This window comes from Narcine bancroftii, chromosome 3 (assembly GCF_036971445.1).
Source record: "Narcine bancroftii isolate sNarBan1 chromosome 3, sNarBan1.hap1, whole genome shotgun sequence".
Taxonomy (NCBI): domain Eukaryota; kingdom Metazoa; phylum Chordata; class Chondrichthyes; order Torpediniformes; family Narcinidae; genus Narcine; species Narcine bancroftii.
Genome location: NC_091471.1, coordinates 128,547,525 through 128,561,535, shown reverse-complemented (window position 1 = coordinate 128,561,535; position 14,011 = coordinate 128,547,525). Strand labels below are relative to the sequence as shown.

The window sequence follows — 14,011 nt, the reverse complement described above, 5'->3', positions numbered from 1 at the left end:
ACGCCTTGCATCTCAGTAGGACCAAGACCCATTTCTTTGTCGAGGTGTTTGCTTGTACTTTTGGGAAGGATGAGAGAAGATTGACTCAAAGAAGAGAAACAAGGATAAATATGTAAGTAAGGACAGTAGAAAGCAAAAACAAGACTGGGAAATCAAAGACAGGAGGCAAATAAGGCCACAGTACAAACTAAGTCAGTCCAATAATAATAGACAAACCTAAAGGTTACATATCTTAATGAGCAAAACATTTGTAATAAAATATATTAACTGATGATCCAAATAGAGGTGAATGTTAACACGATTGGTAAATGCTACTTTGTCATGGTAAATCTGGTTATTGTTTCCTGTGAACTTACTATGCATTCAAAAAGATGGTGAGGTGTGATGACTTTTTGTTAGCTGCCTGTATGGCACTCAAAACTAAGCATTTGACTCTGTCTTGAAATGTGACAACAAAATAATTCAGAATGTGTATGATGCAATAAAAGAATATGGAGTCATGGTTGAAAGGGGTTCAAAGCAAGGTATGTGATGGTCAAGGATATTTGACTTGAGTAAGGCTAGGCAGGAAGGAAAAGGTGATGGGATTAGCTCTGCTAATGAAGGATAAATAGTAAGTTGCTACAGAAAAAGAGGTAAATCAATAAAGAATGGGGCATATAGGAAGAGCACTGCAGTAATTTTAGGAAACTTTAATCCTCATAGATCAAGTTGAAAAGAATAGCAAGGAGAATGAACTTATAGAGTGCATTTGGAATTCTTTCAGAGAAAGAAACCAAGGAACAAGCTCTCTTGGATCTGATAATGGGTAATGAGGCAGGTTTGATAAATGACCTGCAGAAGAAAGATCCCCTAGGAAATAGTGATCAAAACAGAGTAGAATTTTGTATGTCATTTGAGAGCAAGCAACTTGGATCGGAAACAACTGTGTTTAACTAAAATAAAGGGAATTATAGAGTTGGCTACAGTGCACTGGGAAGATAGATTGCTTGGAGGGACAGTCAGCAAGTAAAGGTTCCAGTATTGTAACATAATACTACATTTTAGTATGTAGCATACATGAAATTCTTTAACTTTGTCTACCATAAGGAAGACAGAGAGTTGCCATTTTGTCCAGCGCCCCTCACAGTAATGAAGCCCCTGCAACGAACGAACTCAAAACCCCTGGTTTACAAGACCAGTGCTCTAACCATTGAGCCGTCAGAGCCTCTGGAAACGGTAAATATTTAATGAGGTAACTCATGACTAGCAACAAAGATATATCCCACCAGGGAGGGAAATTCCTTTCAGGAGTGCTGACCCGCCATGGCTAACCAAGGAGGTTAAGGAAAAAAATTAAGTTGAAAGAGAAAATGTAAAAGATGCCAAATGTTAGTGTAAATCCAAATAGCGGGATGTTTGGAATCCAGCAAGGAAGAACACAAAAAAAAATAATGGAAATAAACCAAGCAATGATGAAAAATCAGTGATGAATATCAAAACAGATAAAAAAGGGTTTCTGTCAGTAGATTTAAAAAATTCAAGTGAACAGGGGCCCCTTGAAAAATGAGGCTGGGGAAATAGTTCTAGGGAACAGGGAAATGGCAAACGAGTTAAATACATATTTTCTATCAATCTACACAAGTAAATGAATATCCCAGTAATACTAAATAATGCCAGGGAAAATTTAGTGCAATCATTATCATCAACAAATTTGGCAAAATGAAGCAGAGCTTAAATGCGAACACTGCACTCACCACACCTACTCCCACCTCTCTTCCTCCCCAGCGCAGATATCTAGTATCCAAAGGTGCTAAGATAACGGATGCAGTGGTTGTAAGCTTCCCACAATCCTATTCCCATTTCTTCTTCTAACGGTCTTGTTGAATCATTCATCAGTATTTTAGTTCATTATAGCTACGGCAGAATTTCCTTAAAAAATGAAATCCAATCTTTGAATCTTTAGAGAATGTGTCTAAAACTAATTATATTTTCAGCAGGGAATTATGTTATTGAATGGTTTTGCAAATGATCAGGAAATGAATAATAACTTTTAGCTACAGATTAACAAAGAAAAATCTCTGGAGAATTGCTACAGTCTGATCATCAAAGTGCAGCAGATTCATATTGTTCCTTTGAGCCATTTTGGAAGTATAATCAAGTAATCCAAGCAAATTATATACTGTACATGATTACTATAATCAAATAGAAGAATGGGGGGATTTGAATCACTTAGAACAGGAAATAGTCCTTTAGAATTGTCATGCCTCAGTATTGTACCACTGAAGTTTCTTTTAATAGACTGGAAAATAAACTGTATTTTAGTTTTCAATTACAACCAACTGTGGCAAAGCTATCTTTTTGCAAGTGTGAACTTCAAAATACTTTGTCCTTAAAATTATCGAAGAACCAGTGAGGGGATTTTTTTTTTTGTATGTGCTCAAATGATTGCACATAATGAATAGGTCATACTGTTACTACATACTGGGTCTAACCTTTTGGACTGATTAGCAGTTCCAAAGAAAAATAGGTTCTGGACGTACTGAGTCGCAAATGGTGCTCAGCCACTCCTGGTGTCCAACAGTAGTTCCAGCCTTTCTGCGAACCCCATCATTACCTCAGGGAATCATCCCTCTGATCTTACAATCTGGCAGGGCATCAAAAACTTCATTCATACTAGTGGGGATCCTCAACAAGCAGATTAGAAAGCAAAAGCAAGATTACTTTTATTGATTACTTCTGTTTCATGTCTCTCACTGTTCCTATAGATTTCAACGTGGTTTTAATAAACTTTAATTTTTATATACTCTATATTTTGGCATATAAGTTGAATGGTGTATGTCGACCTCCATTTTCAGCCTAACTTTAAAGGTTTTATGGTATATTCGGTTTATATGTCGACCCCCATTTTTCAGGCTGTCCTGCCCTCCCAGAAACAGCCCAAATTGTTTTTTTTAAACACCCCAACCACAAGCTGTAAATTAAGTACGTTTTTTAAAAAAAAATCCTTGGCCTACCAAGCAGGAGCAGCGACCTCAGGGTCCCAGGTGGAAGCAGTCATGGCAGCGCCCAGAGGTGTCGGGAGCAGCGGCACTGGCACTGGTACTTTCAGCATCAACTTGTACACCAAATTGATGTCAATCTGTGTTTTTTTTTCAGTGAATTTAAGGTCTCAAAAGTATATCCAGTGTATAAGTCGACCTCCACTTTTTGAAAATTGTTTTAGAGTTTCACGACTCGACTTTTACGCCAAAATATATGGTATTTTATTAATTAGTTTTATTTATTTATGGCAATGTATGAATATCAGAACATTAATAAATATTAAATACCTGCACTGTATCAGAAGCCAAAGCTCTGCCTCCACTTTTTCCTGTCAAAGCTTTTTGGGGACTTCTGCTGGTGAGAACATCCAATTCATTTCTACAGTGCGGACAGCTGATGAGGTTACATCAGGAAGTACCTGGGATTTTGAATGATCCCCGCTGCCGATTAGCTGAAACAAGAAGATCCAATCAACTAAATTTCAATGTTAGGACAACAAGTCAACTAAATAATTGATTTTGTTCTTTTTATCTGCACTGCAGCTGAACTAATTTGAATGAGTTGGTTACTTGTGTTGGAGAGGGTGAGTTTGTTAAATAGCATTCACAAGTTGTACACAAGCATATTTGTAGGATGTACAGGAATTAAGGTAATTCCCAACACCTCTATTGAAAGTAATTAGAGGACTGGTAAAATATTGTAAGATCCCTGATTATGACTGATAGCATCTCAAGAACTCCCATCCCACCCAAATGAAAACAACATCATGCATTGAAGTTCATGGTCGTACATGCAATTCATCCATTGATGTTACCTCAGTAAATATCAAGATGGATACAGGAACTGTTTTGTGGAAAGTTCTTCACATACTGGTTTAATTTCTGCTTTTCAGTCATGTATAAATTTTGCAAAATTTCCTCATGCACAATTCATTAAAAAAATATTGACTATGAGGAAAGTAGAAGATAATAGCACCCGGTGTTGTGGTACAATGGAAGCTGAACTTACAGGGACCTTTAATTGATGAGAGAAACACAAGACATGCTGGAGTCTTGAGCAAATAATGAGATGTTGGAAGGACTCAGCAAATCAGGAGATGGTGGACAGTCCGTGTTTTGGGTCAGGGCCCTTTTTTGATCAATGATCTGTTTGATGATGAGAACTCTTTATTTAAGAATTGTGCATGGGATGGACAACCATATGGGCTGAACACTTTTGAGCAGTTTTTTTTTGTCCAACAGTACAGGTATCAGGAAAGGGAAAATAAAACTGTAATACAATTACCCTTGATCACATTTAATGATATTTTGATCTGATTTCAGGTGCGTGCATGGTATTTGTGTGCCCATCAATGCCTTCTCATACAGCTGTAAATGCCAACTAGGTTTCAGAAATGTACTGTGTGATGAGGAAGAAGAGCTGTTTAATCCTTGTCAGAACATAAGATGTAAACATGGAAAATGTCGGCTTCTGGCTCTGAGCCAGCCTTACTGCGAATGTAATAGTGGTTACACCGGAGAGAACTGTGATAAAGGTATGGGCAGTTCAGTCATAATAACTTCCTGATTAAGAGTTCATATGTACCCATACTTTCTCAGGTGTTGTGAATTCAAATTGCAGTTTGTTTTTGTCACTTGCTTTCATTGTATTTGTGTGTTCAAGCTTCTGAAAACAAGTGGGAAAGAACAATTTTAACTCTTGTGCCCTATTCCATCCCATCACCCAGAGGAGCAGCCAGCAGTGTATCTTATAAAAAAATAAAGCAGTTTGAGAGCTATGTTGTAAGAAATATTGACTAATGTATTGGCATAAATATTCATCATTGCATATCACACCTTACAAATCTGACATTTTTTAGATCAGTTACTCTTGCTCTTTACATTGTGAAAAAGGGAATTTGAATAACATGTTTTATTCCCTGTTTTCAATATACTGACTGATCACATGGTATGTCATGTGGCTGAATTATGCTGTATTCTGAGGATGGCTCTTTGTATTGCTGTATATCTCAATTTAATTCACTCTTAATGTTAATGAGCCTTCATTAAATGAATTTGAAAACCCTTCATTTAAGTAGGTTCATTTTTCAGCTTTAACCTCACTGCTGTTTATCTCACTTTAACATTTCTATATCTTCTTGGACTGAGCAGCCAAATCCAATGATTCTGCACTTAACCCTAGTACAAACTCTACCTCTGACCTCTCAACTTCAACTGACCAATCACAGCACCTCTTGCAGGTGAGATGAATGGGGAAAAAAGGGTGATTATTTCTTATTCTCTCTTTGATAGTTACCCTTTTAGAAACTTGTTTGCATCCAATAAAATCTATGTCCCTCATAATTCAGACTTGTACCTTTCCCTGCCGTTCTTGCTTGTAAATGTGATTTTGTTTACTCTGTTGGTATAAGTGTGAAGCACGCAGCAATTGTTAGTTCTTGCTTCTGTATCAGTCGACTAGAAACACAACACACACACACTAACTAATAACAATCATTTTTTTATCATCTATAAAAATTGATGGAAAAAACTAATGGGACATGCTTTTGTTTGAACTTTAGAAGCTATTGTGTTACGAACTTAAAGGACTGTTTTTGGTTTCTACTTAGGATAGCATTTGCCACATTTATAATTTACACAAAATGTAACAACCTAGTATTAAAGGTGCATTTTCCAAAAGATAAGTTGTGAAGCATGTTCATCCTTAAAATGAATGAAGATTTATAGAGTATGTAACAAAATTTGAAGATTTCCATTAAGTGGAACAAACTGGGACTGAACCTATTATCACTTGATACCATGTTTCTATAAATAAGAGTGCTGATAATGTATTTTTGGTATTTCTTTTAATTATTTAAGTGCACATGGTATGTTAATGCATCCAAATTACATTGTTTTACTGTTCATTATCATGACATATGTTAAAATCATGAATTTAGGGGCATGTTTGTCTCCAATATTTCTCCTTTACAATCAAGGGTTTTGAATGAATAATGTTTCCCAGTTTTATACAAAATAAATGAAAATATGGGGATACATTCCATTTTCCACAAAAAGAAACAGAAAATCCATATCATATAACCATATAACCATTTACGGAGGGGAAACAGGCCATGTTGGCCTTTCGAGTCCGCACCGGTTCACTGATTTTGTGCGCCCTCTTCAAGCATTGATCCCGGTAGATCTTCATCAGTAACGATGGACGAATTCAATGCAGGTGGAATCAGTCGTAGAAATGTTTGTTAACAGGTCCAATCTTGTCTTGGGCCTGTACCCCATCAGCATCTGCAGTGAACTCCGTGTAGCTGTAGTTTACACATTGGAAATTCGTACTTGCTGCAACACGCTCCTTAAATTCTCTAATTAGTTATAAATTTTGTACTTCCACAGAATCTAAGAACATGGCATTTGCTAAAAGGACATGGTAATTTTATTTGATTTCTGGCAGTGGACAATTTGGGGAAAGGCATCTTTATTTCCTATCTTTGTGTTCACTGATGCATTTGGAATTAACAATGTGGGATTTACATTTTGTTTGCAGAAAGGCTATAACCTTAACCTTTAGGTTCCATTTTCGACAGCTGATGAATAAATTACCTTTGGAATGGAATCATAAATTTTATAGAATTTGTTTTCAAATTTCTCATAATAGTATTTGAACTCAGAACCTTTGGGTTGCTAGACAAGTGGTGTAATATAATCCTTTGTACATGGTGACACAGGAATACATACTAACTTCCGAAAGCAATGGCTCATATTGGAGATTTCCTACCATTGCTTCCAGTCCTGAATCACCAACCCAGTTTCTGTTTTCAGTGATGAAACAACACCAATCACTACTGACCTCGAACAAACCTGACCACAGATATCTGGCAGTTCCCACGGTGTGTGCTTTCCCCTTTTCCAATGCCAATTCAATGTTTGTCGGGAATTCAGCAACAGTAATGACATTAGACAAGCTAAGGAAACAATTGCATGGAAGGATTCACACAAGAGTGAAAAAAGAATCAAGAACAGCACTTTCAAGTAACATTCTGAGCAGAGGGCATAATACAATAATACCAGAACATACATGAGACATTAAAGTTGAAATTGAAAAGAACAAATTAAATTTAAAAATATTTTATTGCAAGCAAGGAATGTTTGCAAATAAATAAGGGAATACCAAATCATGAGTGTAAAACTTCGGTTTTAGAACCATTGAAGTTGATAAAATGTAATCATGGCTTTGCAGTGAAACAAGAAAGTCTGCAGACACTGTGATTGTAGTCAAAACACAGAAATGCTGGAGGAATCCAGCTGGTCTCATAGCATGCATAAGAGGTAAAGATATATTACCGACGCTTCAGCACCTTCTTCAGGGTAATGGCACAGGCCTGAAACATCGGTAATATAGCTTCATCTCCTATGGATGCTGTGAGACCAGCTGAGTTGCGCCAGGATTTCTCTATTGTGGTTTTGTTAAACAACATCCTGCAAATGCTCTACAGGTCAGTACTACCTGTGGAGAGACCAACATGTCACAACAAGAAATTTAAAAACTCATATTTCATCAAACAAATTAGTAGAATAATTTCATGCTTTTGTAATTCACACTGTTAATACCTAAAGTTCACATCAGATCAGTCTTTTCTAAAACAATTTATGCTAGAGATGATTGGAAAACAACACACTTTATGGAAGAGCAGAGAGTCACAAAATCATAGAGCTGAAGGGAGATGCAGCATGCAACCAGTCTGTCTGCCAAACCATCCAACACCCACTTTCATAATGATTCAAACCTAACACTTTATTCCCACACCCATCTTCCCCCGCCATTTCTTTTAACAAACTTCTTCTCTGCCCAATATTTAACCACTCAATTAAATGTTAGGGTCAATTTACATTGATCAATTAACTAACCAGCCCACACATTTTGGGGATGGGGTTGGAAAGTGCAGCACTCAGAGGAAGCCCACGTGGTCAAGAGGTCAGGATTGATCCTGGAGTGCAGCAGCTGTACAAGACATGCCTCTGTTCTTCACCCCCTCCCCCCAAAAAAAATTGTGTTGACAGGAGCTTCTGGTTTCCATAATTTAGCTGCACTTGTGCCTACACCAGATGTTGTGGTTAGTTTTCTGACACAACTCTACAGAATGGCAGATTAGTTGTTGGAGATTTGACTCCCCATTTTAAAAGACATGAATGCCTTATGATATTTTATTTATTCAGAGTTTGCAAAATTGAAATTATTTAGCTACAAGCTATGGAGGCTTGATCATTTAAGACCACTTACTGCTGAAGAAAGAAAACGTACGATTGAAATTATGAATTGAGTAAGGAATCAAAAATGAAGGATTTTTTTGTCCTCATTTCCAGAAATCTCCTGTCAAGGGGAACGCATCCGAGATTACTACCAGAAACAGCAAGGCTATGCCGCATGCCAGACAACCAAAAAGCTCTCACGGTTAGAGTGCAGAGGTGGATGTGACAACGGCCAGTGCTGCGGACCTCTGAGAAGCAAGCGGCGGAAATACAGTTTTGAATGCACTGATGGCTCTTCATTTGTGGAGGAGGTGGAGAAGATCGTGAAATGCGGCTGCTCACGCTGTTCTTTGTAAAAGCTTCAAATGCTCGCCCCTTTTCAAAACAATGTGCGCCTGGTGACTGTGTGGGACGTATGTTGCTTTCGTGCTGGAGATATTTGAATTATATTGTAAAATACAGAACAGACTTATTTTTATTATCAGAAAATGACTATTTTCCTCATTTACAAAAAAAAAACATTTCAAGTCCTTTTGACTGAAAGTTGTTGCAAAGCGCATTGAAGTATCTGTCAGAAGCCAAACCATTTTGGACTGGATTTCAATTTTTCCCAACTGAGCATGAGGAAATGATCATTTGACATCTGGCAGACAAAAAAAAGAAACCTGAAGGAGAATTGTGCCACTGAAGAAGATGTCAGAACATCTTTGAAACAGGGACATGAATTTAATTGTGCTGTAAGGAAATTAACCAAGAATGTGCATCGACAAAGAAGACCTGGAGCATCCGCTGTCATTTTATATCTTGATTACGTGGACAGCAATTTTTCTTTTCCTGGTATAATGTGTACGTTAGCATAATCAAGCTTACAAAGTGTTTTAGCAAGCCTTGTTTCCAGTATTAATTCTTTGTAATATAACTATAAATGGGGGACTATACAACAGATAGAGAATTGATGTATGGATTAATTAGTTGGATAAAGTTTTGTGGTTTTCTTTTGAAATGAGTTTATGCAGTATTCAAAATATCATTAAGAAGTATTTATTGTATCAAGCAAAACTTGTACCTAACTTTGCTAGAACTTCTCTTTCACTCCATTTTTGAATCTTTAATATATATTAATTTATATTTCGTTCTCATATTTTTCTATGTTTAAAATGTTAAAAAAATGATTGCAGTTTTTTTTATTGGGGGGGATAGAGTAACTAACATTCTAGCATGTCCTCTCGGGGGTGAATTGTCTTGTTAACTTCTTGATCAGTTGTGTCTCCTGTACTTTTGACCAATGACATTGCTTTGGTTTACAAAGCCTGGGAAATAACCTCAACCTAACAGTGTCAGATGTAACGATCCAGTGTATATTTTGTGAAATTCTGCTGAATTTGTACGTTTACCAGTGAAATAATGATCTCCTTGACAAACTTCACTTTTGTTATAGAAGTGATTTATTTTCCAACAACCTCACCCACCTTCTCGCTGCTCCCATCCCACTCTCTTTTGTCTCCTAAACTTTGGCAAAGACAAATTAAAGGTTGGGCAACTACCCCCTGCAAGTGAATAGGGTATTATTTGGTGTTCCTCACCTTCCAAACCGACTGTAAATTTCAGAAAGCCTCATTTCCTTGTTGATTGAAAGTACATTGTTAACCCTGTAATAACTTATCGGTGCAAAACCACAAGTTAGAGTTCATAAATTTAAATAGTTGGGCCATACTCTTTGCAAATTAAAGACACAGAGGGGCTGTGTAAATACAACTCTTTTATGACTCCTTGATAGATCTCATTAGAGTCAGAATTTATTGTCATGAGCAAGTCACAAAATTTGGTGTTTTGCAGCAGAATCATGGTGCAAACATTCATATACATTACCTTACAACAATTAAAAAAAGGGAACAGAAAAGTAAGGCAGTGTCTTTGGTTCATTGATTATTCAGGAATCTGATGAAGCTGTCCTTGTGCCACCGAATGCTTGTCTTTAGAGGGCATGGCCTGGGTGGTGGGGGTCTTTGAGGATAGAGGCTGCTTTTTTAAGACACTGCCTCTTGTAGATGTCCTTGATGGAGTGAAGTCTGGTGCCTGTGATGTCGCAGGCCAAGTTCACAACCCTCTAGAGATTTTTCTTGTCCTGAGAGTTGGTGCCTCCATACCAGACAGCGATGCAACTAGCCAGAATGCTCTCCATGGTACACCTATAGAAAAGTTTTTGAGAGTTGAGTAACATACCAAATCTCCTCAAAAACTTTACCAAGTATAGCCATTAGCGAGCCTTCGTCATGATTGCATCGACGTGGAGGCTCCGGGACAGATCGTCAGAGCTATTAGCACCAAAAATTTGAAGTTCTTGACCCTCCACTACTGAGGCCTTGATGAGGACTGGTTGTGTTTCTCTGACTTCCTCCTGAAGCCCACAATCATCTCCTTATTTTTTGCTGACATTGATTATAAGGTTGTTGGCGTTACACCATTCAACGAGATGATCTATCTCCCTCCTGTACGTTTCCTCATTAACGTTTGTGATTCTGCCAACAACTGTGGAGTCATTGGCACATTTGAAAAATGCATTGGAATTGTGCCTGGCCAGACAGTCATGGGTGGAAAACAAGTAGAGCAATGGGCTAACCATGTAACCTTGGGGTGGGCCTGTGTTGATAATCAGTGAGGAGGCGACGTTTCCAATCGTACTGACTGTGATCTTCCAATGAGGAACTCAAGGACGCAGATACAGAGGGGAGTATAATTTAATTCAGGAATAAACTTCAATGTCTTTTCTCGTCACATTCATTAAATGGTGTGATACATCGATCAAGGCAGATTGTGAAGCATCAGTGGAAGAGAACAGTTAATGTTTCAAGCTGAAATTCTACATCAGTCATGGCTCGTAACATCGACCATTCTTTCTCTCCCACTAATGCTGCCTGGCTCATAATGTCGACCATTCTTTCTCTCCCACTAATGCTGCCTGGCTCATAATGTCGACCATTCTTTCTCTCCAACTAATGCTGCCTGGCTCATAATGTCGACCATTCTTTCTCTCCAACTAATGCTGCCTGGCTCATAATGTCGACCATTCTTTCTCTCCAACTAATGCTGCCTGGCTCATAATGTCGACCATTCTTTCTCTCCAACTAATGCTGCCTGGCTCATAATGTCGACCATTCTTTCTCTCCAACTAATGCTGCCTGGCTCATAATGTCGACCATTCTTTCTCTCCAACTAATGCTGCCTGGCTCATAATGTTGACCATTCTTTCTCTCCAACTAATGCTGCCCGGCCGATAATGTCCACCGTCCTCTCCCACTAATGCTGTCTGGCTGATAATGTCGACCGTCCTCTCCCACTAATGCTGCTTGACCCATTGAAATCCTCCAACAAATTGATCAGACAATTTTTGGTTGCCTTGGATGAAAGAGGCTCTTTTTAAAATTACTTTGGTTTTTGTTGACATTAACAGAAACAAAATGTGCAATAAAGCTGAGAAACTCTCCAAACCATCTCACTTTCACTCACAAAAATATAACTGAACTACATCAGCTGGTGTAGAAGTAATTTCAACCCAACATCAAGGCATTCTTGTTTCTTGGTGCAGTTCTTCAAGGCTGCAGTCTTGGATGTAGAGCAGCACAGGATTATTCATCTATTTCAGATTAATTGTCAGAGTACACGCCTGACATCACATACAACCCTGAGATTCTTTTTTCATGGAGATGTGGCGGAATTACCACTAATTGGTCATACAAAACATAAACTGTACACCGTAAAACATGTAAACAAACAAAGAACTGTAAACAAACTGTGCAAATCAGAGAGAACAAAAAGAAAATCAATAAAGTGCACCCGTAAGAGTCCTTAACTGAGTCAAATTGAGTTTGTCGTTGAGGAGTCTGTTCCTGAACCTGGTGGTGTGAGTCTTGTGGCACCTATACCTCTTTCCTAACGGCAGCTGCGAGGAAAGAGCATGTGCTGGGTGGTGAGGATCTTTGATGATTGCTGGCAGTGTTCTCTATAAATGTGCTCAGTAGTGGAGAGGGTTTTGCCTGTGATGTTCTGGGGTATGTCCATTACCTTTTGAGGGCTTTTCTCTCAGGGGTATTGGTATCAGCGCTTGACGTCCTGCTTTGCGGAAACTGCCAAAGTGTTTGGCCTGGAAGTCAGCCTGAAGAAAACTGAGGTCCTCCATCAGCCAGCTCCCCACCATGACTACCAGCACCCCCACATCTCCATCGGGCACACAAAACTCAAAATGGTCAACCAGTTTACCTATCTCGGCTGCACCATATCATCAGATGCAAGGATCGACAATGAGATAGACAACAGACTCGCCAAGGCAAATAGCGCCTTTGGAAGACTACACAAAAGAGTCTGGAAAAACAACCAACTGAAAAACCTCACAAAGATAAGCGTATACAGAGCCGTTGTCATACCCACACTCCTGTTCGGCTCCGAATCAAGGGTCCTCTACCGGCATCACCTACGGTTCCTAGAACGCTTCCACCAGCGTTGTCTCCGCTCCATCCTCAACATCCATTGGAGCGCTTTCATCCCTAACGTCGAAGTACTCGAGATGGCAGAGGTCGACAGCATCGAGTCCACGCTGCTGAAGATCCAGCTGCGCTGGGTGGGTCACGTCTCCAGAATGGAGGTCCATCGCCTTCCCAAGATCGTGTTATATGGCGAGCTCTCCACTGGCCACCATGACAGAGGTGCACCAAAGAAAAGGTACAAGGACTGCCTAAAGAAATCTCTTGGTGCCTGCCACATTGACCACCGCCAGTGGGCTGATATCACCTCAAACCGTGCATCTTGGCGCCTCACAGTTTGGCGGGCAGCAACCTCCTTTGAAGAAGACCGCAGAGCCCACCTCACTGACAAAAGGCAAAGGAGGAAAAAGCCAACACCCAACCCCAACCAACCATTTTTCCCCTGCAGCCGCTGCAACCGTGTCTGCCTGTCCCGCATCGGACTTGTCAGCCACAAACGAGCCTGCAGCTGACGTGGACTTTTACCCCCTCCATAAATCTTCGTCCGCGAAGCCAAGCCAAAGATTGGTGTTTCTATACCAGACTGTGATGCAGCCACTCAGTACACTTTCTACCACACCTCTGTAGAGGTTTGCTTGGGTTTCTGATGTTATACCAAACCCCTGCAAACTGCTGAGGAAGTAGAGGTGCTGACATGCTTTCTTCGTGATGCCATTAGTATGTTGGATCCAGTAAAGATCCTCCGAGATAGTGACTTCCAAGACTTAAATTTGCTCACCCTCTCCATCTCTGATCCCCTAGTGATCTCTGTATTGTAAACCTCTGGCTATTCTGAAGTCATCAATCAGTTCCTTAGTTGTGGTGACATTGAGTGCTTGTCGTTGAAGCTGAAGCTAGTGACATCAAAGTCATCTAGTCTGTAGTCCAGCACCTTCCTTAATCACAATAGAGATTAAAATAAAACAATGGGAAGTGCCCTGGAATTTAAAAACTGAAAACTCCCAGCAGCTCAGGCAACATTAATGGGAAAAATAAAAGTAAACATGTCAGGAAAATTGCCTTGAATCAAAGGAGCACTTAAGGTTTACTGATGTTGTTGGCATCCAACAAGCATAAGATTTGATCAACTAGTTTCACAAACATTTGCATTTCACCACACAAAGTACCCAGCTGCTACACCTTGAACATTCAATGACAATGAATTGTGTCTCATATCATGATGTACGGCTTCTGCAGGAACTCCATCACTTCAGTGTATGTAGTATT

General features: G+C 39.3%; 1 protein-coding gene across 2 annotated transcripts in view; it reads left to right on the top strand.

Annotated features, from left to right (window-relative positions):
• The window catches only part of slit2 (slit homolog 2 (Drosophila)), a 509,410-nt gene extending 499,717 nt beyond the window's left edge, over positions 1-9,693 (top strand). For both annotated transcript variants that reach the window (XM_069925076.1, XM_069925074.1), the window contains 2 exons: positions 4,347-4,558; positions 8,382-9,693. In XM_069925076.1, the coding sequence (XP_069781177.1) occupies positions 4,347-4,558; positions 8,382-8,623 (454 nt within the window). In that variant the 3' untranslated portion in view covers positions 8,624-9,693. The remainder of the gene's footprint in view (positions 1-4,346; positions 4,559-8,381) is intronic.
• The last annotated feature ends 4,318 nt before the right edge of the window (positions 9,694-14,011 follow it).